The following is a 27,718-nucleotide window of genomic DNA, read 5'->3' as shown; positions in this document are numbered from 1 at the left end:
GAATTTGTTTAAAAAAATTTTTGGTACATTACATGACTCATTATTGATGCAAAGTCTCAGGAAAAGGAGAATTTATTTTTGAAAAGTTTGCTACCTTGCATCAACTATGAATCATATAAAGTCGCAGGAAAAGAGGAATTTGTTAAAAAAAAAAAAAAAAAAAAAAGTTCGTTCATTGCATCAATTATGGATCATATAAGTCGCAAGAAGAGGAGAATTTATTTTTAAAAGTTAGCTACCTTGCATCAACCATGGATTATATAAAGTCGCAGAAAAAAAACTGTGTTTAAAAAAAACAGGTTTGGTAAACTGCAACAATTATGGATCATATAAAGTCCCAGGAGAAAGATAATTTATTTTTAAAAAGTTTGCTACCTTGCATCAGTCATGGATCATAATAAAGTCACAGGAAAAGGAGAATTTTTCCAAAACGTTTTGCTAACTTTTACCTTGCATCAATCATGGATCATATAAATTCGAAGTAAAAGGAGAGTTTGTTTTAAAAGGTTTGATGCACTGTATCAACCTTGAATAAAGTCCAATGCATTTGATATGATATGTATTTTACATGTTGTTACTTTTTGGAATATTTTTGTAATTCAGGAATGAAAATGGATTGTTCCTTTTTTTTTTAAAAAAAATTTCATTTAAAAACAATGTGTTCCCTTGTTTATTATTGTAATTTATGCGTAGAGTCAGTTTATATTTTTTCTTGTGTGAGTGGAATAAAAATTAATAATTTTTGAAGTATTTTCAATGTTTAATCCCTTCAAGCTGTTAATAGTATCTAATAACATAGTATAAAACAAAATTTGTAGTTTAGACGCATCTTTCACGACCGACTAAAACAACAATTTGACACAAAACTACACTTGTAACCGCAAAATTTCAAACTAAATTTGATGTATGTAATTTGCGTTTTTGATTTATCACGTTTGCATGTTCTAAAAGTACAGACAGATGGTCACCTTGTTGGATTCGGCTTAAAATTTCACTGGTGTTCACTAAAGATATTAAATCTGTGTACCGAAATTTATCTATCTAGCTCTCTTTGTTTTGTAATGATCGTGTTAATTTATAATCGAACAGTCGGACAGAGGGACTTCCTCTGAATGGATTTTACTCAAAATTTAATAGAAATAAGCATATTTGGTATAAAGACAATATACCAAATTTCAATCATGTAGCTCTAAGCATATTTGAGTTATCTTTGTCACGTACAAATAGACAGACGGACATTTTATAAAAATGCGTTTTTCGAACTCAGGTCTAAAACGTGGAGATTCGTCATAACATCGAGTTCGAATTTTTTTACGAATACTACACTTTATCTATACTACTATTATAAATGTGAAAGTTTAGATGGATGGATGGATGTTTGTTAGTCAATCACGCCAGAACGGCTGAACAGAATTGGATGAAATTTAGCTGAGAGATAGATTAAAGTCTGGAATAGAACGTAGGCTACTATTTATTCCGTTTAATTGAGTGGTTAATTGTTTATGAATTAAAAACTAACTTTTCCGCCAAAAATCGCCAAATGAGTAAAGCTTCAGGGGTTTTTTTCCCTCACGCCAATGGGATTAAGCTTAACATGATTTTGACTATTATTTCAAACGATTCTGTTTATTTTCCTAGTGTTCGATACATTTAAAATTAAACATTGTTAATGAATCGATCTTTCGGATTCATTCTGAAGTACTTTTGAATTAAAATAAAACAGAATAAAAGAAATTAAATATTTCTAATCTACATAGCGTTACCCCAACTGGCGTAGAAAATTCATACATTTGTGTTGACCCAATTGGCGTTGAAAATGCACGCATGCGCAGGAGTAACAAAAGATAAAGCTAGATTATAGCATCAAAGATTGATGCTATAAATTTCAATCTATTTCCACGCGTAAGAAGTCGCGGGTAAAAGCTAGTATTACACATACGAGAAAATAAAAATCAACCTTGTTGCAAAAGAATTTAGCCTTTGTTTCACTTGAGTTTAAATTAAAATCTGATTCTTTTTCACCAATTTATGGATACAATGAAAACCCAAACAAGCAACTATATCAAGTATACGTGCACCAAAATATTTCATTTAGTGAATTTCTAAATATTATTCAATTTCTGTCCGATAGAAAAAGAAGAATGAAGGTAAAGATAAATGTGTTTGCAAACAGCTAATCATCTATCTGCGCAACGTCTGTTGATTCACAAAGTAAAAACAAGCTGGAGATTAGATAAGACTGTATTTTTTTAAAGTATTGCTTTCATATTTTACCTGAAAAGGCTTACAAAATTCCTTTGAATACGAATCGGCGTGAGTAACCTTCACATTCATGTAGCCCATGTAGTTTTTACGTTCTAAAATTGTATTTTTTATGATAGTGTTTATAGACCTGCAAACTATCTTTGTAAATTAAAACAACTTGCATGTGAAAAATAATTAAAAACGCTCTGAGAGTAAATCATCGGATTCAGAACACATTTTTAAAAATTTATTTTAACCCTTTAAAGGGCCATTTTTTTCTAGTCATATTATGTTAAAATATTTTTAGGCTTGAAATTAGAAAAAGAAAAAGGATTCATTTAGCTTATTAAATAAATTTAATTTGATTAATTAATTAATTTGGTTAATTAATAATTACGTAACAAATCAAGACATCAATTTGTGAGAAATAAAGAACTAAACCATCTAAGTTTCTGTCTTTCTAAAAAAATTTGTCAGAACTTATGCCAACCTACATAAATTCATACAAAGATTGATAAATTTGGTGGGAAGCATACTTCCCACGGCCCTAGAAAGGGTTAACTTATCAAAACAATTCTTTAAATTTGGCATATAGTTAATTTTAAAATAAATGGGGTTATGAAAAAAAAAAAAGATTTTCCAAATTTCCATTAACAATTTATTTAAATTTTAATTAAACATTTTTAACATAATTAATTGTAATTAATTCCCTTAAATTTTTAATTAAAAAATTCTAAAGTTTTCACTTAATAATTTTGGATCATATTATCGACCACAAATCAATTTTACTCCTCTTTTTATGATTGAAAAAAAAATTGGTTTTTCAACTAAACCAATCTCAAATTTTAATAAACAACAATACTTTTCATAGCATGGATTTTCATCTCATAGTATAATATAGATTTCATACTATTGATCACGTCCGTTGTGCCAATATCCACTACATTTTTTTTTTTTTGTGTGTGTGTGTGTGTGTGTGTCCACGTTATTGCTTCAGTATAATTAGCAGTGAATTTCAAAAATAAAGATAGATTACTCGAATCTACAACATCATATTATGATGACTTGGGGCAGAAGTCCGAACCTTCTTCACTTTCTATCTCTAAACAGTCGTATTTAAGAAGCCTTTAACTAGTATGTTTTACAATAGGATCTCACATGTTTAAATAATCAAAGAAATGAAAAGTATCATTTATCTAATCACAAATCAAAGTATCATACCATAGCCTATATCAAATTTGATGTACAATAATACCCACATACAGATAAAATATTTGAAGAACTTAGTTTCGAACTTAAGACCCTTCAGTTTCTAGGTCAATGCTTTCTCATAGAATACCGTGAGCCCTGATGACTTTAAATACATCCTTTTTACGAGCCTTAAAGCATAGTAGAAAACACTTCTTGTGCACAATCGACTACCCCGCCACCATTGAAAGAAAACTAAACTAAACTACTTAAAATACAGTCAAAATATCTGCCATTTGTAAGATTTATTTTTCAAAAAAGTCACAAAACCTCCTTGAACCTGTGCTTATTTCTGGTTAAAATTTTACTATTCTTATTACCATTTATCTTATCTGTATAAATTCTACCATCCTTCAAAACAGAAGCATTTAAAATTATTAAAGATGGTAATACAACTGGGTCAGCTTTAAGCCGTTAAAGTTGGTAGTGAAGTAAATGTGCAGGCTAGATACATTGAACGATAGTGTAACTTGAGTCAGACTTTTAAATCAACTTCGCCAATTTGATTCTTTCTTGCGAATGTGAATCCATAACTCAAAAACAGTTTTAATTAGAGGCCAAAAATGATAGCCAAACGAAAGTTGGCATGCGTTTTTTGCACCAAAATTGTAATTAGAAGGGGAAAAAACTTTGGGTCCCTTTACCACGGATTGAGAGCAAAATTTTATCGGTAATTTTGCATATAACTCTATTGAAACTACGATACCATTTATTTATGAGAAAAAATAGTAGTCAGTATAAAATTTTACACCAAAATTCTTGAAAAAATTTTGCTCTCAATTGATCCATTGATCAACAGAAAAAAAAAAGCCTGATGCATTTATTTTTATTTTCGAATACATTAACGCTCGAATCTTTACTGCAAACGCTTAATTTGCAACATTATAATCTAATCCGACTTTAAAGATTCAGAAAGAGCATACATCTTGCTGATTTATTATCAAATTTTGCAGTTGAAAAATTTAGTAAAAGCAGGTTTGCAACATGTTACAATATTCGTGGTTCATTTCGTTACATACAAAACAAAAATAGAAAAAATTTAACACGGAAATTTCACGGCAATCCTATTAAGAAGCAAAATTATGCAAACACATTCCCAAGTTAATATGCATCTAGTCGAACTTCTCAGCCATAAACATTAATCGTTTGCATTTGGGTCAATCGTATTCAAATGAATGGGGTACAGCTCCTTACAACATACAGGTATATCTGTTAGGTACCAGGAAATTGTCTGCGTACTCACCGTCGGGGGTCTTGGAAATGTCCTCTTCGTCCTCCTCCCCCTGCCCTCCTTCATCGAAGCTGTTGAACTCCTTCCAGTAATCCTCCAGTGGCACGCCCACCCCTCCGCTCTCGCTCAGACGGTTCAGACGATCCCGATGTTCCATCTTCACCTTTGGCTATCGGGAACCTACAAAAAAGAACAGACGATTTTTTAAAAACTGTTGTGCAATAATTCAAATTTGCCATTTAAATAATTTTAACATTTCAAGTTCGTTTATAAGTTTAATGGTCAATTTTTTTACCTTTGTTGTTTTGTTTTTGCATAATAAATGATATATTTGTTTCATTTACTGAATTCTAGCATGAAAGTTTCATTAAATTTTGATTTAGATACATGTATGTGTTGCAAAACAACTTACTCTATAAAAAAAAACACTAACTTCAACTTTTTAGTCCCGGGAAATGTATCATTCCATACGTTTTCATGTTACAGCATTGCATATAAATAACAATTCATTCTTTTGTAAAAGTATTCGAATTGATACTCAAGTGACAAGTAAAATTTACTTTCCAATAACCATATTTTACACGCTACTTAGATACAACCCTTGCAAACAGGACCAAACACTTTTCAACAGAAGCTAAATATTATTTATACGTATTGCTATAACAGTAGTAGTAGTAGTAAGCTAACTATTATTCATATGCAGTAACTTGTGAAATGTAACACATGTAACTTTCAACCATATAAAACGCAGGATATGCAGCAGAAGGTTTAAAATGTTAAATTTATACAAAAAAAAAAAAAAAAAAAAAAGTTTTTTTTTTTCGCGCCGATATTTTTATTTTTAAAATAGAAAATATTTCTAGACAATTTATTGCTATTTTGGCCTTCCAATTTAATGAAATGATAACTGAAACTTAGAAATGAAATTTTCAGCGAATAATTAATTTTAGGAAAAATTCCAATGATTTAAATTTAAAAATTTGGTAAAAGTCTACAGTGAAAGAAAAATGAAGAAATTATTTGCAATGTCTATGAAGAAATTATTTGCAATGTCTATGAAGAAATTATTTGCAATGTCTATGAAGAAATTATTTGCAATGTCTATGAATAAATTATTTGCAATGTCTATGAATAAATTATTTGCAATGTCTATGAATAAATTATTTGCAATGTCTATGAATAAATTATTTGCAATGTCTATGAATAAATTATTTGCAATGTCTATGAATAAATTATTTGCAAGATCTATGAAGAAATTATTTACAAGATCTATGAAGAAATTATTTACAATATCTATGAAGAAATTATTTGCAATATCTATGAAGAAATTATTTGCAAGATCTATAAAGAAATTATTTGCAAGATCTATAAAGAAATTATTTGCAAGATCTATAAAGAAATTATTTGCAAGATCTATAAAGAAATTATTTGCAAGATCTATAAAGAAATTATTTACAAGAATTATGAAGAAATTATTTACAAGATCTATAAAGAAATTATTTGCAAGATCTATAAAGAAATTATTTGCAAGATCTATAAAGAAATTATTTACAAGAATTATGAAGAAATTATTTACAAGAATTATGAAGAAATTATTTACAAGAATTATGAAGAAATTATTTGCAAGATCTATAAAGAAATTATTTACAAGAATTATGAAGAAATTATTTACAAGAATTATGAAGAAATTATTTACAAGAATTATGAAGAAATTATTTACAATATCTATGAAGAAATTATTTACAATATCTATGAAGAAATTATTTACAATATCTATGAAGAAATTATTTACAATATCTATGAAAAAAAATTTTACTAGATCTATGAAAAAAATTAGTTACAAGATTGTAGTGATCGTAGCACCATCTTTTTATTCATGTCATTCTAAAGCGCTACCTATCTACTTACCCTAGTACAATCTATGTTAATACTTCGCCCGGGGAATCCCCGTTGTATGTATACGTGCACTAAGCAGTGATGTTCCGATAGTTGTTAGTGAATAGAGAGTTTATTTTTCTACTAGCGATGAAATGCTTTATACAACATTCTACATGAACATCACCACAATATCTATGAAAAAAAATTAGTTACAAACAAGATCTATGAAAAAAAAATCAGAGATTTGAAAGAAAGAGTACACTCGTATATAATATAACGTTAAAAAATCATATAAAAACATAGACGAACAATACAAAATAACTTTCATTTTGTATGGAAGAATAGAAGCAAAATTCACTACACATGACACGAAAGCGATCCGTTTCTACCTGGCATTCGTCATTTGATGACTAACAAAAAGTAAAACCCCATTTAGGTTGCTGTGGCTTCATTTTGAGGAAAAAAGTATGCAACAAAAAATATTACATCGCAACCGATTTGATGTTAAATAATTTCATAATTTGCGGCAATAAAATTAAAAGACCTTTGTTTCAAAAATTAATAGCCAAAGTAAATTTTAAAGAACAGAATTTATATAATATTCAATTATTTTATAAAATAAATTTTATGTAAAAATATATTTTAATATTTACCTAAAAGAAGAGTTAAAACCTGACTAAGTTAAAGCCTATTCAACAACAACAACAAAAAAAGTTAATATCATAATTTTTTTAAAATCTGATTTAGAGTGAATTATAAAATTAAACTATACAAGCAAATTTAAATTTTTAGAATTCAGTTTTATAGGATTAGAACGAAATATGTTTTTAAAGAAATATATTTATTCGCGTCATTTATATCAATTTCTAATAAGAAATTATCTATTACGAAATGTGTATTTTAAAGTTACGAAAGTGAAAAGAAAAAGAATTTATTTTTCTTTAAAAATAATTAAGTAATTTTAAGGAGATAATAAAAAATAAGCATATATTTTAATGAAAATTTCCATAATTCAGAATTTTTTTTTTGATATCATATTCATTTCGATAAAGAAAAAACGAATGTATTCTAATTAGAACACACGTACTACTAAATTGAGGTCGTGATTTCATAGACAACAATAAAGTAGTAAAAAAAATAACAGATCTTACGAAATCGCAGTCTTTCATAGTTTAAAAGTACTTCTGTTACTTCTGAATATTTTAAATTCTTCGTTTATTTTCAAAGTTGTTTCTTTGCTTCGGGAATTAAATTTATGGTCATAAAAGCCACGTATTAAATTTAAATAGTTATATTTAAATTTAGCTTATAAATTGTTAGACGAGTTAACTAACAGAAAAATAACTAGAATCAAATCATATAAGAATGTATGACTGGCAACGCCCCTTCGATGAGCTATTCCACGCAGGAAAAAGCGGTATTTCGATCAATTTTCCATGGATTGATTTGGTCTAAAAGTTATAACACATATACAATTTATTATAAAATTATTACCAAATATCTTGTTCGTTGTGTTTTTGAATTACTGTGTTCACACAAACATGGATATGCAAAACAAAATAGACTAAGCAGTGGAGGACTTCATCCAAAATTAGATACAAATCTGTCATTTCGGGAAAAAATCGTGTGTCAGAATTCACCCATCTAGCTCACTAAATTTTTAAATTATTATATACATATGATATTATTTATAGTCAGCAAACTATTTGATGCATTTAAAATTCTATACTTACTAGTTTTCAATTTTTATAATAAAAAATAAATAAAAGATCACATTACTGGATCCGAGAAATTGCATCATTTTATTTATTGTCGAGCTTTAACTTTTTTTTTTTTTATATTCTAACGAGGAATTTATATTGCCCTAGTTGGCAACATATCAGTTCACGTGCATGTAAAGATTTTCGGAACTCTGTATTATTAATTCAAATATTTTTGCTTCACTTTTACATTTGGCATACTGTGTCTGAAAATAAATTGCTATTAGTATTGGTTATATTAATTAGAAAAATTTTCATGTTACCCGAAAAGTTATTTATATTCACAGAGAGAATTTTATAAAAAGCTTATCAAAAATATACAATTATGGTGTAAAAAGAGAACATCAAATTTTCCATTTTCTCGCTTATTATTTTTTAATTATCAAATTCAAACAGAAGCAGACGGATGAAAATACATTATTGTTAAAAAAAAAATGTTTCGGATTAGGAGGAAAGAAGCATAAAAACGGAGATTTGTCTAAGTACCTATGTTCCATTTTTCTTTATTAAAAATTTTTTACTTTCTCTTATATGTAGTATAGAGAAAGTATAATAATCGTCAAAAAATTCGAACTTGAGATTTTGACACATCTCCACGCCTTAGACCGGATTGAACTCAAAAAACACACTTTTGAAAAAATGTCCGTTTGTCTATCTAAAGATAACTTGATAACGATTTGAGTTAGACGTTTAAAATTTTGTATACAGTCGTTACACCAAATTCACAGATTTTTTTATCAAATTTTGAGAAAAATCTATTCAGAGGAAGTTCGGCTATTCGAATGTAAGCTGACGCGATAATTACAAAACGATGAGAGCTAGATAGATAAGATTCGGTACTCAGAGTCAACATCTATAGTGTACGCATCTATTAAAGTTTGAGCCAAATCTAACTATGGGTTGACTGCCTGTCAGTCTGTATTTCAGCAAAAGTAAACGCAATAATTCTGAAATACAATAACTGAAATCTATCAAAATTGGTATGAGAATTTGTAACTATAAGTACAATTTTGTGTGAAATTTTTGTTTTAATCGGTTGAGAAAAACGTGTTTAAAATACAAATTCAATTTTCGGATATTACTAACCACTTAACTTTTTTATTTTCTTTACTATCCAGTAAGATGACACCTTCTATTTTGGGAATATTTTCTTATTTTTGATTCAAATGGAAACCCATTAAAAATTTGACTTATCTATGTATTCGAAGTAATTTTAATATTGAATTATAATCGTTATGAATGGTTTATTTTTTGCTTAAAACTATTAGGATAAATCGATGCACGTATGGCACTCGGACAAAACAGTTAAGCGGTTAAGGCCTGCCAAGGGTAAATTGCCGAGTAACTCGCCAAATATCACATGATAGATTCAGTAAAAATGCTATATTCACGGCAAAAGCCAATATTTCGTAACAATCGTACGCCAGAGCTATGTAAGACGTTATCTGGCATGACAAATTTATTAGGGAATATGCAAGAAAGTTTTAGAGAGACCAGACCCTCTGATTTCTTAGTGTATTTCGTATGCGGGAAAATAAATGTCTTTAAACTACTGAATTAAAAAAAATCAATAAGGGTATTTTTTCGTATTTTTTCCACATTTTTAATAAATTTCTTTTTTATAATATCTCCTAATGGGAACCTTTCATAATTTATTAAAATCACTGCGAACTGTATTTTTCTCACTATCAGGAAATTCAAAAAATTATATAATGCAAAATTAAAGAATATTTTGCACAAAATACATAAAAAATATTGTAAAAACAACCATTTGTGAGATTTTTCTTTGTTATGTAATAATAATTAAATATCCATTCGTACCAAAGTCATCTCATGCTTTTCTTTGTTAAAAAGTGAATACTCATTATGTGGGACACGGATGTAAACCACCTTTCCCTGTATGCCAGTCATTTTCTGACTGACAATGAGCAAAAAGGTCTCTGATAAAACGCCATTATCGTTTCAGTGTCAGTGGTTTCATTTCGCAAACAAAGCGTACAAGAAAATGGTTTCTCGCGAAAAAGATTTGTCATCCGATATTGCATAATAATCGCAAAGTGGAGTGACATTATCTTTGCAATTTAATGCAAGCCCAAATGTTTACGAAAAAAAGCTTTTAGCAAGCTTCCTTGTAAATTATTTTAATATAACATTATTTTCATAATATTTAATTTTAATATTAAAAATAATTCTTCATCTTTATAAATGATGCGATTTCTATATATAAAATTATTTTATTGACCTTATATACCTAACCTCAAAAATGCATGAAATCCAAGACCACAAGATTATGTAATAGATTATGAAATTATGTTATAAAAAGTTCGGATTGTTATTCGTTTCATCGATTGATCCATCTTATCGATGCTACACATTGCTTACATGGTTAATACAGTTCTATTTCACAACATTGTAATTTCTCAGAATCCAATAGATGGTACTAGGTATGGTTTGATGAGGATTTAAAGAGAAAATTTTACTTATAAGTCATACGATGCGATTTTTCAATTTGAGTATCTTAGAAGTTTTTTTATGTGGGATTACGTGCGTATCTGATGCCTTGCAGCAATAATTAAAGTCCTGTTGTTGTTGTTGTTATTTCTTATGGCACTTGACATGGGCAAGCCTGCTGTTACGAAGACAGCGATTTAAGCCGGTGGGGCAGCGTCTCTTGTTTTTATAGTAGCGCCAACTAGGGCCAAGAGTACGACTTTGCCACTCACGCATCACTCATTCGTTTGCACAACCCATTTTTACAGGAGGGCACATTCACACATCTCATTGATAGAACAACGGAAGAACAACCATGCCCAAACCGGGACTCGAATCCAGGACGCCCAGATCACGGGGAAGACGCGCTACCTCTATGGCAGGACGCCGGCATAATCCTAATATTAACAACTGGACCGATTTTTCAGACACTGCTCATCAGTCAAAATACTCCATGTTTAATGTTCAAGTTAGTTGAAACAATTATTTAATTTTGTTGCTATAAGACATAGGTAATCAAAGTTCAAAGTTGGTTGACGTGAGTACATTAATAATATTAATGTGGTTAATGAACAGCTAACCTTCGAGAGAAACTAGTTTAATATAGCTTGACAATATATATAAAAAATATTTATTGGCAGCTATACTTGCGAATTTTATTTCAAATCCAACAGCTCGTGCTTTTTAACTTTGATTGTATTCTTTAAAAAAAAAAAAAAAAAAGGTTTTTATAATATTTTCAGAAGTAGGTTTTGGTATTTTGCGACTGGAAGCATTGCATATTATGAGACCCGTGTTTTAATAAATAGGCCAGTTTAGTTCCGTATTTAAAGATTTTTAACATATTAAGGATTTATTTTAGATTAATTTTTTTACAAACTTCGTGAAGATGAGTTGAGTTTTTTTAATTATCAAATTTATTATTTTATTTAAAGCTGTTTTGTACTGAACGAATTAAAAAGAACAAGAGTCAGATTATCAAATAGACTAATTTCATGTAGCTCTACAACTTTCAGGGCTCCGAGGTTTTCAGATTTCTTTTGAGATTTTTTTTCAGATTAATTTTATTTTGTGTTTTCATTTTTTTTTACAAGGCGCATGTACTCTAATTTGTACAAATCAGCGTCTAGTATCGTTTAAATTTAAGAACATTAGAACTCCGGAATTAAAGAACATTGTTAGAACTTGTTATTTTTTTTTCAATTATTTTCCAATCAAAGTGGCTTAATGTTTTTATTTATTTGCAGTTTTTTGAATTGACTCACAAGTAAACAGCTCTAGAAAACTTTGTTACTTACATTTAAAATGGTTTTTTTTGTCACTTTGTTTAAAGATATAATTTTCTTTTTATAAAAATGATACTTAAACTAATCTCATGAAGGTGAATCACAATTAATGTTTTATCATTTAAGTTTCTTGCAGCATAAGTTAATAAAAAAAAAGGATAATGTAAAATCTCGCTTTGAAAGTTTAGGAAGGGAAAAAAATCAGTAATTCGTATTGTCTAGGGGCCTCTGTAGGTTTACTTCAACCCTCGTTGAGGAACAGCAAACCAGTCGTTATCGCCTGGCTGTCGCTTTCGTGCCACACTTCTTTCCAATCTGTTAACATCACCCACTCCCCCTGTCACCTCAGGACAGCACCACCCCATGTCCTCTACAAGAGACAGTAACGACCTTCGCATTACAACACCCTCACTAACTCTTTCACACACAAACAACCCTCACCTCAAAAGAGCGGAACCAATGCCTAACACACTCGACAATAACGGAACCCCAAGAAATACCTTTCACAAAACAAAAGGTTAAGCTTTTCCTACGCACTCATCCTTAACTCTCTCGCCATCGAATGGACTCACCCCCACCGGCAAAGATAAAGGCTTCGTTTCCACCATCACCCCCCTTCCTGCCGACAACAATGCATCGTAAAGCTGTTACACGACTACAACGCGTGCTGATGATGTCGAGATGAAGATGGAAAGAAAAAATAAAGTGGAAGATATTCATTTCATGAGTGGATGATTTCCAACTGCTGTGAGCGTGCGCGTCGTGCTGCTTCTTTTTATCGGCCACTTTTACCTAGATTACAGAACGCGTCCTAATGTCGAAAGATTCGTGCCAATAGTTCGATAATCGCCCGTCACGACAAGGTATGTTTTTTAATGCTCATTTCAGAGGATGCTTATCAGTTAAAGGAGAAGGAAATGCGAATAATCACGCCAAGTGGTCGTCGTGGTTCGGAAATTCTGTGTACACACGTGTTGGATTAGGTGAAGTAGGGATTAAGGTGGAATGCTGCTGGGAAAATAGCGATAATGTTAGAATTTGGTGTAAAATGAGAAAAGTCTACACGTAAATGGTATTTCTTGCATTCAGCTGACAAAATGATTCGGTTTGATGCCTTAAGTCAGAAAAAAATCCATTTAAGCAGCAATTTTTAATTCTTTTAAATGGCCATAAGATGAAAAATCAATAACTATAACCATGTGAGCAATCCTAAATTATGCATCACATTATACATTGGTAGTCCTTATGGTGGAATCAAGTGATCTGGGTGGTATTTATTGTTGAGGAAGGAGAAGCTGGTGGAGGATAGCATAGAGTGGTTAATAAGGAGTATTGAAAAAGGAGTATTATTATTCTTTTAAATGGCCATAAGATGAAAAATCAATAACTATAAACTTGTGAGCAATCCTAAATTATGCATCACATTATACATTGGTAGTCCTTATGGTGGAATCAAGTGATCTGGGTGGTATTTATTGTTGAGGAAGGAGAAGCTGGTGGAGGATAGCATAGAGTGGTTAATAAGGAGTATTGGAAAAGGAGTATTATTATTCTTTTAAATGGCCATAAGATGAAAAATCAATAACTATAACCATGTGAGCAATCCTAAATTATGCATCACATTATACATTGGTAGTCCTTATGGTGGAATCAAGTGATCTGGGTGGTATTTATTGTTGAGGAAGGAGAAGCTGGTGGAGGATAGCATAGAGTGGTTAATAAGGAGTATTGGAAAAGGAGTATTATTATTCTTTTAAATGGCCATAAGATGAAAAATCAATAACTATAACCTTGTGAGCAATCCTAAATTATGCATCACATTATACATTGGTAGTCCTTATGGTGGAATCAAGTGATCTGGGTGGTATTTATTGTTGAGGAAGGAGAAGCTGGTGGAGGATAGCATAGAGTGGTTAATAAGGAGTATTGAAAAAGGAGTATTATTATTCTTTTAAATGGCCATAAGATGAAAAATCAATAACTATAACCATGTGAGCAATCCTAAATTATGCATCACATTATACATTGGTAGTCCTTATGGTGGAATCAAGTGATCTGGGTGGTATTTATTGTTGAGGAAGGAGAAGCTGGTGGAGGATAGCATAGAGTGGTTAATAAGGAGTATTGGAAAAGGAGTATTATTATTCTTTTAAATGGCCATAAGATTGAAAAATAAATAACTATAACCTTGTGGGCAATGGTAATCCTAAATTAGGCATTAAATTATGCAATGGCAATCCTTATGGTGGAACATAGTGATCTGGATGGTATTGTTGGAGAAGGAGAAATAGGTGAAGAATAGAATGGAGTTGTTGATAAGGATATAACAAGATCACCTTAAAATAAAACACACACACAGAGATAGTTTCACATTTAAACTACGTAATTATTTTATATAGGTACAGAAGAAATTAAACACTAAAATGTCAACAATAAAAATAATGTATATTTTGAAGTCATTAATTCATATTTTATTGCGACCAGTACTAGTTATATCCAATATCCAGCATCAATGAAATAATACACTAAATAGCTATATTTGCGATAACAATATGAGAATGCAATCATTCATATGGCATGCCAATCATATAGAAAACGTAATTATAACGTCACACAGCATTTAATTCCATGTTGTCTTACTGCGTTAAAACGTCCTATCCATTTCCTGCAAAATCTATATCAACGATGTTGTTGATATGTTGAATAAGTTTTCTGATCGCAAGAACAACATCGATTCATTTAAGGCATACAATTCATCCAAAATGGCGCAGCTCTACGCGTTATTCAAACTTGACAAATTTTCTCAGACTTCCGTTATGAGAAATCAACCATTATTTAGCAATAACTTGATACCTCTTTACAAACCCGATCTCACTCCATATAATTTCAAGATACGAGAAATTTTAAATAACCAAGTTCATTATGAAAATTGCCCTTTTCTTCTATTTTATCAGCTAATTTTTTCGGATTATTATTATTATTATTTCAGTTTATTATTATTTTTCTCATTTAATAATAGTAAACGATTTATCTGAAATATTTGACTCGAATTTCATATCCTTCAAAATAGGAAGCTCTCTAAAGTCTCCTGAGTTACCGCAGTTTAATATAGATAAATTTTATATAATATGTACTATATTAAACTTATTGTATACAAAAAAATATAATCTTAAGTTACGGAATATAATAATTATTTAATCATGTTTATTTATGCTCATATTTGTTATTATCTTGTCATGCTCTGATTACTATTTTAAAGTATTGAAATTTTATGTAAATTCACCCGATTTTCCGAATAAGAATTGTCATATTTATTATTCACAATGCTATTATAATAATGAATCACTATTCAGGCAATATAAATTCATCCGTTTTTCAAGTCAGAGATGTAAAACATATCTTTTCAATAGAACTTGCTTATTTTTACTATTTCTCTCATTGTAAATTTAAGTAGTTATGGCTAATCGAATTTTAAATAATATCCAAATTTTCAGGACGTAACAAAAGTAATAAAGGTTTTAATTCCGAGAAATTTTGACACAACCAAAGTAATTATCTTTCTTTCTTTATTATTTTTATAAATTTATTTTTGTGGTCGAAACAAGTAGGGAAGAAGTCGTATTTAAATTAGGCTCCCACTTCCCTTTCCGCATAATTTTTGGTCGGGTTCTACAACCATGTAAATATATTTAAAATCCGATGCAGGATTGAAGCAAATTAAGTTGAATTAATTATATTTAAAATTATCAATATTCCATTTAAATCTGACGTATATTTGAAGAATAAATATAATTCAGAAGGGAATGAAATCACAATGTAGCTATTTGTTTTAAAAGGATATGAGCAAAAATCGCGAAGTTTCCTAAGCGTCAAATTATTTTTAGAACAAATTCCAGAATCAATCTGAGAATTTTTTTTTAATTAAATGACAGAGTGGCGTCTCGAAAACTTTCTCGCATATTCTCTAATAAAAATGTTACTCCCCCCACCCCACTTGCATAAAATTATGGACCTTAAGTGAAGTCGCTAATATCTTGCATGAAATTAATAAACAATGATACAAAATATAGATCTTATATAAAGAAAGAAAGCATTTAATAATATTTTCATTGATACAAATACAAATTTCCATTTATGCCATTTTTATATTAGTTTAAATTTTCATCTGAGTTTAATAAATATTAAAAATTATTTTAAAGTATAATATATTTAATGTTACTATTTTCCAATATCTCAATAATCGATATTTAATGCATCTTATATGGACACATTATTACTGACATAATTTTCAGCAAATTTTAAAAACAAAGACAAAAGAATCAAGCCAGAAATCATAATCATGCTACAATGTTTTCGTTCTAATGTCCTTTAATTTATTTCATTTGTCTTATTTTGCAGTAAAAGACCGGAAATCATAATCATGCTACAATGTTTTCGTTCGAATGTCCTTTAATTTATTTCATTTGTCTTAGTTTGTAGTAAAAGAGCGGAAATCATAATCATGCTACAATGTTTTCGTTCGAATGTCCTTTAATTTATTTCATTTGTCTTACTTTGCAGTTAAGAACTAGAAATCATAATCATACTAAAATATTTTCGTTTGAATGTCCTTTAATTTAATTTGTTTTATTTTGCAGTTAAAGATAAAATAAATTATGATACACATACTGAAATTATTGGATGCAGAAGAAATAAAATTCTCGAAACAACTTCGACGCGAAGGTGAAACAAAGATTTTATTTATAGCGAAAAAGCATACCGTAACAGGAGATATCTAAAAACAAGTAAAAAAAAAAAAAAAAAAAAGGACGGGAAACTTCCTTGAAGAGTATGTCAAAAGTGGCGGTTTAATGGTTGTTCCGCTCCAGGTTGAAGCGAAAGCTTACCATTGAAGGACATGCGAATTCCAGCTTAAAGGATTTGCGCTCGTCTTTTTGAAAAGCGTTTGAACTTTCTAGTTTTTGGCGGCAGAGTAGACAAGGCCTCTTAGAAGGCTGTTTCGTCATTTTTCATCGTTTATGACGTACGAACGGACGTCCAAACACCACACCCACGCTCAGGTCTCGACTTAAGAGAAAACAGGCTTCGGATTTACCTTTCTTTTATTTTTATTTTATTCAAGTTACAAGTAAGAGTAATTGGATTCAAAACCCAAACAAAAGACTCTAAACTCGTTTTAGATAGTTAATCTGATTGAATGAAAACGCAATTGTTAATAAACACTTCTCATTTTTTTTTAAACTTTCGGCATTCAAAGAGAAAGCACTGTAACTGATTAAAAAATACAACTCGATTTCGAGATTTTCACTAATTCTCATGTTTTATACCTGCCAGAGTTCGAAAACATATTTTTGAAATAAAGTCTATCTTTGTCAGTAAACGTTTAAATAAATTTAGTATGTGGTCTTTTCACCAAATTTGTAGATTTCTATTCAGTTTTGAGTAAAATACATTCAAAAGAACTTGTCAAGTAAGCAGAATTACTATAAAACTTAAAGAGTCATAAGAATACAGACTGGAAGAATACAGTCAGTAAATGTTCAATTTTGAATCAAAGTTATCAAAAGCATGACTGTCTGTTGGTCTGTACTTTCGCATGCATGCGAGCGCATGCGAACGCCATGACTTATATCAAATGAATTTTGGTGTGTTACCTTGTGCCTAAAACTGTGTTTGAGTATAAAATTTTGTTTAATCGGCTGAAAAAAAAAGGAGACCAAAATGTTTATTCGACTTTTTTTTAAACCGTACTACAAGCAACAAAATTCACATATGCTGGATTCTGAAATAAAATTTTGAGTACTCGTAGCGTCTATGGCCTTGCCCAACATCTACAATTTTTGTGAGATAAAACACCTTTAATACCAAGAATGTAAGAATATTTTCGAGGACAACGATTTCTGGAATCTGCTGGTCTAAGAACAGGATAATTCAGAAATGAAACGAACTAAAAGCATGAAATTTGGTATGCGGTCTTTCCATTGAAAGTGTAGGTTTCTCAGAGAAAAATCGTTCAAAGAATAATTTGTCTGCCCGTCCCTATATATGCGTAAACGGTAACTCAAAAGCGCTTCTATGTCCTTTAAAGAAATTGGACGGTCAGTTTAATATGCATAATTGTACCTGTAATTTAAATTATGGAACCAAACGTATCAGAATTTATTAATGGTCATTATGTCTATTCTAACGCGACATTATGCCTATGTAAACGCGATAATTTAACCAGCGGAAATATTCTACCCAAAATTTTCTAGCATACTCTTCAATAAATGGTAAATTCCTCCCCCCCCTCCTCCTCCTCCTTCAAGATAAAATTGTGAAAGAAGGTAAGGCCGCGAAAGCCTTGCACGGCATAGACAAACAATAATTACGATATATAGAACTTGGAGGTGAATCTAGCATTTTTATGGAATGGATCATTCCAATATGTATTTCGAATGTTTATTTTTTATTTTTCAAATGATTGAATCCGAAATTTGATACGGAATTACAGTTGTACTGGTAATAAATAACACGTACAGTACAGTTGTACTTGTTAGTTGCATTACTAAATCACAGAGCGAATTTCATTAAATCATTGTGTTTATTGCGTTTACATACATGCGGGGGGTTGGGACAGCCTGGTTGGTAGGGCGTGGGATTCGCATTCTTTGGGTTGTGATTTCGAACCCCGCCGGCCGAAGACTCTCCGTGTGTGTGATGGCTGGAGCACGTATAAGTCTGTCGTAGTCACAAAGTCCTCCAAGTTGAGAGTAACACCATTGGGGGTATTTGTTCAGAGGTGATCATTCTCTGATTCAGGTCTAAATTACGATCTGTAGATGAGTGAATGAAATGCATAAATGAAGTCCGCCCCGTAAAAAGGGTTGTGACGCGTGAGTAGCTAAGACGTACTCTTGGCCCTAGATGGCGCTACTGAAAAACAAGAGATGCTCTCTCGGCTTAAAATCGCCGACTTCCTCAGCGGGCTTGTCCATGACAAGTGCCATTAGAAACAACAACTACCCTAACCGAACAACCGGATAGACATACTTTTGAATGGATTTCGTTCTACAAATACAAATCTACCAAATTTGGTGTAAAATTTGGTATTAAATTTCAACCATCTAGCATTTTTTTTTAAGTCACAGACATTCAGATTCCCTGAGTAGACAGACATTCAGATTCCCTGAGTACAAGATGAATTTATATCTTGTACTCAGGGAGATCTGAATCATGGAAGATTCATTGAAATATCGAGTTCTGAATTTTGACGATTACAATATTTTCGCTTTATATACTCTCCGTATATTAAAAAATAAAAAGTCAAGTTTTATTGTTAATTAAAACTTTAAACCACCCGTTTTCGTTTTTTAGGTATATTTAAATGTAATAATCATATAAAAATGTCACATAAACATTGTGAATCACATTTTTGCGAATTATATGTATATAAATTTGTATATTATCTAATGGTATAGCGGTCGGGAAACAAGAGGAGCGGGTGTTTTATAGAGCCTCATGGGGACAAAACATCAATGCGACCATGCACTCATGTTTTATCTCCATAACGCCATTTGTAAAGCTAAATGCAATATAGGGGTGAAAAGTAATGCCCTGTTCTGGGCCATATACTTTAGCTAAACCAGTAACTATGTCCGAATTTGGAAGAATCATATTATGCCCCGCGAACCATTTGCCTGTGTTACGCCATTGGTATTAGCTAATTTGAAATAAATACGGATTACAAAGACCACGAATACGAAAAAAAAAAAAAGGATTACAATTTTTATTAATTGAGTTCACAGATTCTGAGTCCTAAAAGCTTTTCTTTTTTATGACTTATAAAAGATTAGCTTTTCCATAAGGCCGAAAATTCACTATTACTCCAAGTCACGCAAGTGACATGCCTGGGTTCTACAACTTGTAGCACAATATTTTTCAATATTTTACGATATTATATTATTCAATATTTTACGATATTATATTTTTCAATATTTTACGATATTATATTTTTCAATATTTTACGATATTATATTTTTCAATATTTTACGATATTATATTTTTCAATATTTTACGATATTATATTTTTCAATATTTTACGATATTATATTTTTCAATATTTTACGATATTATATTTTTCAATATTTTACGATATTATATTATTTCATATTTTACGATATTATATTGTTCCATATTTTACGATATTATATTGTTCCATATTTTACGATATCATATTGTTCCATATTTTACGATATCATATTATTCCATATTTTACGATATCATATTATTCCATATTTTACGATATCATATTGTTCCATATTTTACGATATCATATTGTTCCATATTTTACGATATCATATTATTCCATATTTTACGATATCATATTATTCCATATTTTACGATTTTATATTATTCCATATTTTACAATATTATATTATTCCATATTTTACAATATTATATTATTCAATATTTTACAATATTATATTATTCAATATTTTACAATATTATATTATTCAATATTTTACAATATTATATTATTCAATATTTTACAATATTATATTATTCAATATTTTACAATATTATATTATTCAATATTTTACAATATTATATTATTCAATATTTTACAATATTATATTATTCAGTATTTTACAATATTATATTATTCAATATTTTACAATATTATATTATTCAATATTTTACAATATTATATTATTCAGTATTTTACAATATTATATTATTCAATATTTTACAATATTATACAATGTTGCGAATATTGTTTAATGTCATACAATATTGTACAACATATGCGTGCTACTAGGGTGATGGTCCTCCATTTAATCTTTCAGTCAATTCTTTTAAGTAAGGACTCAGACACCTGAACCTCATTGAAATCCTTAAACAAATGAACGATGAGTTATTCCTATGACATGAAGTGCCGTTACCCACAGTCGACTATGACTTCAAACAAACCGAAATGGTTCTGACAAAAATAGATCCTTCAAACCCCTCAAGTGAATGTCTTGTTAGAAAGAGCCCTCCTCTTCGGAGTACCCAAGTCCCTCCACTCCATTCGCTGGAGTAATGGAAAGTTCGATATCCAAGCCACACAAGCCGATTTTGAATAAGCGATGGATTTTATCATGGAGTAATAGCATTTGTATTACTGAGAAGCCTAGTGAATGTCTAGCATAAGAGTGTAAGGCGTGAAATGACCAGTAGAAAAGACACATTCAGCTTGGACTCTGCTCGTCTTGCTGGACTCTACATCATCTATTCGAAGAAAAATTCACACAACAATCGTACCAAGAGTAGAATTTAAGTTACGAAAATAATACAACTTGAACACGAATTTAGAAGCATAAAAAAGAAATAACACGTACAGCAGTCCCTGCTGGTGCAAAGACTAATAAATAACAATTAATAATGATTTTACATGACAATATGGAACAAGTCAGAACATAAAAATAGAACATATCTTCATTATATATCCCCGACAAAGTGGGTACACATGGATTAGTAATTAAGTTAGTTAATTAGTTAGAATTAACTGCATTAGTAAATGTGTTATTTCAGACAGGTTATTATACAATTAACATTATCTCAAATTTGATTATCACACATTAATTAACTAAAACTGTAGTACAAAATCTCATGCTCATTGGTAAAGTGCTTAAAAAAAGTTTTTAAAAAATTATTTGAGTATACTTTATTTTAGATGCAAATTTAGAATAAAATTAGAAATGTGGTTTTCCTTGCAATGCGAATTTCCCTATACATTATGTTCACGGACACTCAAATCTAAGACAATTATTGAATTCGAATTGAAGAAAATAGTGATATATTGACAGAAGAAAAATATAATGCCGAATATAAAATAAAAAAGGTGCTGAAAAAATATTAGCAATAATCTCTAATTTAGTCCGTGAATGGAGTCTATAATGAATCAGGATAAATATTATTTATTCATGCTTAGATTTATTCACACATGGATAAATCAATAAATTCAAACACTAAAAAAATGAGTTGTTTGACGCCAAAACAGAAATTGGACTTGTGCTTCCGATAATGATGCAGGCCAAAAGGACGAGGATATTTTTTTTAAACTCATCTCAATGTTACAGACGAAGGTGGATGATTGCATATATTAATAATTTTTAATGCTATTGACTATCATCTTTACAAACCACGTTTACAATCGATCATTAATACATTGGAATTTTCAAAGCATCTTTACAAATCATTAAGATAATGGGGCATGGAAAATTTTTTATCAAATAAATTCAAAGCAATCGCACCGTTAGTAAAAATGTCATATACTACTTTTCAAGCCAGAAAACAGGATAAATATCAATACAGAAGAGGTCCAAAAATTATTAAAATATGTAAATCATTAATTGCAAATGTACCAAAAACTTACAGAAGGCATTAAAGTACATAATATTCAAAACGGTATTATATATATTATATAACCACCCAGAAAGTAAATAAAATATGTTCAATTTTAGTGTTCAATATTTAATAAAAATTTATGCAACAAAGTTTAGAGAAGTTATCTGGGATTATTTAAAAATATCTCATTAAAAAGATACGATCAAACTTACCGAAAAATGCAAAAATCCACAACCTTACACTGCCAAAAATATCCAACTGCAACTTCACTTTTTTGTCAAGGGACACCCAATGTCAAGGCCCCTTCATTCTCCAACCCCTAGTTCCGGAATGTTAGTGACTTCACTTCCTCCAAAATAGAGCAGACTTATCCCCCACCCCCCAAAAGAGCCCTCTAACGGAATGGATACAGACCTCCCCTCAATCCCCATTTAGATAAATGGCGGAGATAAAATATTCAGGTAGTTTTGCACGTCAGGTGATCAGGTAATGTCTCAAGGGGGGGGGAGGCGGAAACAAGGTCAGAACTTGCCGCTAAGCGGAAAGGTCAAGGTCTTGATTTGAGAATTGACTCCAGGATTAGGGACTGAAAGGAAACGAAAAAGAAGAAATGCTTCTTTCCCATTTTGAGGAAATTAAAGCAAAACAAAATTCTGACTTAATTCTTGGTGAAAAAAAGGTTTCACGTTCTCAAGAAAAAGGCATTTTATCTAATTTGGAAGATTAATAAAATAAGTTATACAATGTTAAGAAAGCGATAAAAAATTAAATCCTTGAGGGTTTTTTTTGTTACAGTTTATAGTGCCTCTTACAGGGACAAAAACTGCCGATGTAATGGAAAAACATTTAGAAGATGGAATAAAAAAATAAATCTAAGGAATATTTTCAGTAGTTTAAATTGCGAAATTAGCTGTTACCACGACTAGCGTAAAAAATAAACTATCTCAATAAAATATATTATTAAAGAAGCGATTTTTAAAAAAAATCAAATCTTTGCGGTTTTTTTTTTTTTTTTTTTTAGAAATTTGTTAAAGTTTATAGTATGTTTTACAGGGTAAAAACTGCAAAAATAATGAAAAATTATTAGGAAGATAGAATTAAAAAATAAATCTAAGGAATATTTACAGAAATTTAAATTACGAAATGAGCTGTTGCCACGATTAGAATAAAAAATATCTTGTAAAATAAACTATTTCTTTAAAAAATATTATTAAGGAAACGATAAAAAAAAATGAGACCCTTGCGCTCTTTTTACTTTACTTTTTTTGTTACAATTACAGTTTATAGTGCCTTTTACAAGGGCAAAAACCACAAAAGCAATGAAAAAAAATTTTAGAAGATAGAATAAAAAATAAATTTAAGGAATATTTTCAGAAATTTAAATTGCGAAGTTGCCACGACTGGCATAGAAAATGTCAGGAAAAATAAATCAACTCATTAAAAATACTATTACAGGCTGATAAAAAAAATGAAACTCACTGATGCATAAAAAGTATGTATAAACAGGAGTTTAATAATTGGCTATAAATGAAAGCTTATCTCTAAATAATGCAAGCAGGTTTTTTTTTTAATGAGTTAGATTTCATTCATCATTTACATGGCGAAGAAAAAACTTGCATTAATAATGTAGCAACACAACAGGAAAAGTTATTTTAAAACACATTAACATTCTTTTATCATAACGAAATCAGAGATATCAATATCGATATTTTTCTTTCAGTTTCCCTTCATTTGAAAAAAAACAGAAAAACAGTTTTTACTCAGTAATTATTATGCTCTTAAGTAAATTGACAGATAAGTTAATATTTGTAATATTTGTTAGCCTTTACTTTTTGCTAGAATATTTTTAATTTCATTGCATATTTATTAGAGAGTTTTTTTTTCAACTTCCATACAAAAAAATAAACAGAAAAGGAGAATAAAAATTTTTGAAACAAACAAACAAAAAAAAAACTTTCAAACGCAATTTAGTTTTCGTTGAAAAGTTCTCATATAATCTTAAGCATATCATAAAAAAGTAAATAAAGAATTGATTAATAATCAACAAAAATACACAAAATTTATTTGGTTTATTTTCATGACATATTTTACATACAGATGTTTTTCCTGTGCAATTTTTCACTTGTTACAAATAAAATAATTCATAAAAATTCATCATTAAATGTTATCAATATATTTATGGAAACAATTTAATTGCCAACTTTTAAATAGTGTTTTTTATTTAAAAAAACAAACAAAATTCAATACAATCCCATGCTATTTTTTTATTTTTAAAAATATTTATTTAATTTTACAAAAATTAGAAAAATGTACACATAAAAAATATTTTACCAAATCATTTTAAAACCTGTAAATATATTTATAAAAGAAATATTCGTAATTTCCACAATTTTGTATTTATTCATTTCTATATTTAGACAAAATTTTATTCCTGTTCAAATTAATTAAAAATTATTAACACAAGTTTAAAAAAACAGTTAAGCTTGTTTACATAATACAAATTATTTCGGTAATAAATTGTTAAATTTCTAGTAATTAGAGTTCTCTATTCTAATAAACTTTCAATTTTTGAAAACGCAAGACGAAACCTAAGATTAAAATATATTTTATTACAATTACATATTGTATATTTTCGTATGCCAAATATATCTTAAAATAATTTCTCAAAAATTAACATATCAGAGAAAAACTGTTAAATTGGATCGTACTGCTTACAATAGAATCGTTTGCGCATTCTAGGATTAATATAATTTCAAAAATGGATGACGTCATGATTTCGCAATCGAATTCCAATAACTGAGAGCCAATTTTTAACATCAAATCAATGAATAAGTTTACTTTCAGACTCAGGTGTGAATATAAATCGAGTACATCGCTAGGTAAACTCAACACAAAAAATGGCTGCATGTAAACAAGTTAATTAGCAAGCAATTTGTTATAACTTGTTTGACAACAGCGTGAGAAAGTAAACAAAGTAAATTTCCCTGCATCTCGAAGTAATCTTTTTAGCGAAAGTGACCAATTCGTTTTTCCATTTCCCTAAACAAACACCACTGGTCAAAAAAATCCAAGTTTCTAACAAACAATTTTTTCCCAAGTAGTGTTGGTGAGAACTGAGGCATAAACATATTACTTCACTTCATATTACTCCCGATGGTGTTGTTTTATCATATTTATGCAATTTCCTTTTCGATTTCCGGATATTATTTATTATAAATGAACAGTATAATCATCAATTTAGCGGACATACGGGGAAATACCCTAGTTTTTCCCAAATAATTTCATTTATACCATGCAATTTCTAAATAAAATAACAATAGTCATCACATCACACTAGTGAAAAACTAGTGAAATAAACAAGTCATACATTTAAGTGATCTCGCAAAAATATTTCGTTTTTTTTAAATTGAAAATTAAAAACGATGATATGCCCAACATTAAAATAATTTTGTGAGCAATATATATAATGTAAAAACTGCTTTTATATTAAATATTAAAATTCACAAAATTTTGTAATCGTTTGAAAAAATTTTCAACGATTAAAATGACGATATCATTTCTACTAGACAATTTCTAAAATATGCTAATAACTTTTTTTTTCAAAAATCGTCTGCGTTTATTCAATTACTTATTAAACTTTCAAAAATTAATAAAAATAACTGCTTAGAAATGAAAAAGTAGTAGCATTGGAAAGGCAACATTTTGAATTTTAAGATAATATAAAAATATTTCTTGAGCAATCATTTATTTCAAAATTATTTCGAAGTCATAGAAAAATTTCGATTAATTTTTAATTAATTGAATGCTTAATTAACTTCTGATCTCCGAAATATTGACAATATTCTTATCTTAAAAAAAATGCGTTAAGTTAGTTTGAATTTGGTGCAGTTACTTTCACGAAAATGTGAAAGACACGCACCTGGCCACAATGACTTATTTAAATAATTATAATTTAATATATATAAATTTATTTCGTAAAAACAATATACAAAATTGTTTATTTAATATTTAAAATTGTTTCTAGAAAAAGAAGGCCAACAAAAATAGCCCGAATAAATTCTGAAGCAAAGAGAAAAATAAATGATACATTATACAGAAAATTAAATTTTTTTAATATGAAAATCTAGTGAGGGAAAATATGAATATTTCATATCAATAAATTCAGATTATGATTTTAAAATTGATTCATTCTTTATAATTCCTAAACACAATAAATAATCATTGAATATTAAAATTAATTTAAAATATGAAAATATTTTTAATTAAAAAAATCATTTAATTATTCCGGATAGACTATAAAAAATCTCTCTTTAAGAGCGGTGCATGTACTTCATGTATATAAAATTGATTTCCTTAGTTTCTGTGTAAGAATCGGAACTGCTTTAAGTAAATACAGAAGGTTTATTAATTCGTAAGGTTACTTTAAAGTTATTGCATTTTAACTAAAAAATAAATTATGGTCACTTCGGAGAGATTTGAAATTTTAATCGAATTCTATTTAGTTTTTAATTAATTAAAAATTAAGTAGTTTTTAATGTTTTTCCGCGATAACTTCCGAAAATTCAATTGCACACAACTAATTTTTACATCATTTTAAAATCCAAAAAAATATTTCTTTATAATGATACTAATTTATGACTGCTATGTATTTCCCCTTGGTTTTGGTAGTTTAAAAAAATTATTTTTGCATAATTTTTCATAATACATTTCATTGTTGCAATGGAATACAAATAGTTTTCATTTTTCAGTAAATGCTTAATCGTTTAATTTTCTTCCATCCACAAATGTAGAAGAAAGATTTTACTGATTATCTACGAAATTCACAAGAAAAATTAAAAAGTGAAAATATTTTACAGCAAAAAACAACGTGCAATTTGGAACAGATTATCCAGACATATAATTTCTTTTATGACATCGTGGGATTCGATTCCATTGGGATTAGTTTAGTTTAGTTAGTTTATTTACCTTAACGTCCCGTTTTAAAGCATCACTAGGGCTGTTTTGGGCCGGACCACGTAATTTTGAACCGTGATCAGATGACGAGGACGATATCTGAGCTGGCACCCCCCCCCCCTCTTCCACACCACGTCACACCAGCGATTCTATTGTGAAGGTTCAAAAATACAAGAACCAGAACCAGTGTAAAGCTATTAACCCTATGCACACCGAAAAGTAATGGGATGAATTATTATACATCGTAGTAGATTGGT

At 29.4% G+C, this 27,718-nt stretch overlaps 1 protein-coding gene across 2 annotated transcripts in view; it reads right to left on the bottom strand.

Moving 5' to 3' along the window:
- LOC129975246 (rho GTPase-activating protein 18-like) overlaps window positions 1-27,718 on the bottom strand; it is a 329,739-nt gene that overhangs the window by 220,370 nt on the left and 81,651 nt on the right. For both annotated transcript variants that reach the window (XM_056088284.1, XM_056088286.1), the window contains exon 2: window positions 4,736-4,903. In XM_056088284.1, coding sequence (XP_055944259.1) covers window positions 4,736-4,880 — 145 coding nt within the window. In that variant the 5' untranslated portion in view covers window positions 4,881-4,903. The remainder of the gene's footprint in view (window positions 1-4,735; window positions 4,904-27,718) is intronic.

This window comes from Argiope bruennichi, chromosome 7 (assembly GCF_947563725.1).
Source record: "Argiope bruennichi chromosome 7, qqArgBrue1.1, whole genome shotgun sequence".
Taxonomy (NCBI): domain Eukaryota; kingdom Metazoa; phylum Arthropoda; class Arachnida; order Araneae; family Araneidae; genus Argiope; species Argiope bruennichi.
Note: the sequence above shows the minus strand (reverse complement) of the source record. Positions and strands in the feature narration are given on the sequence as shown.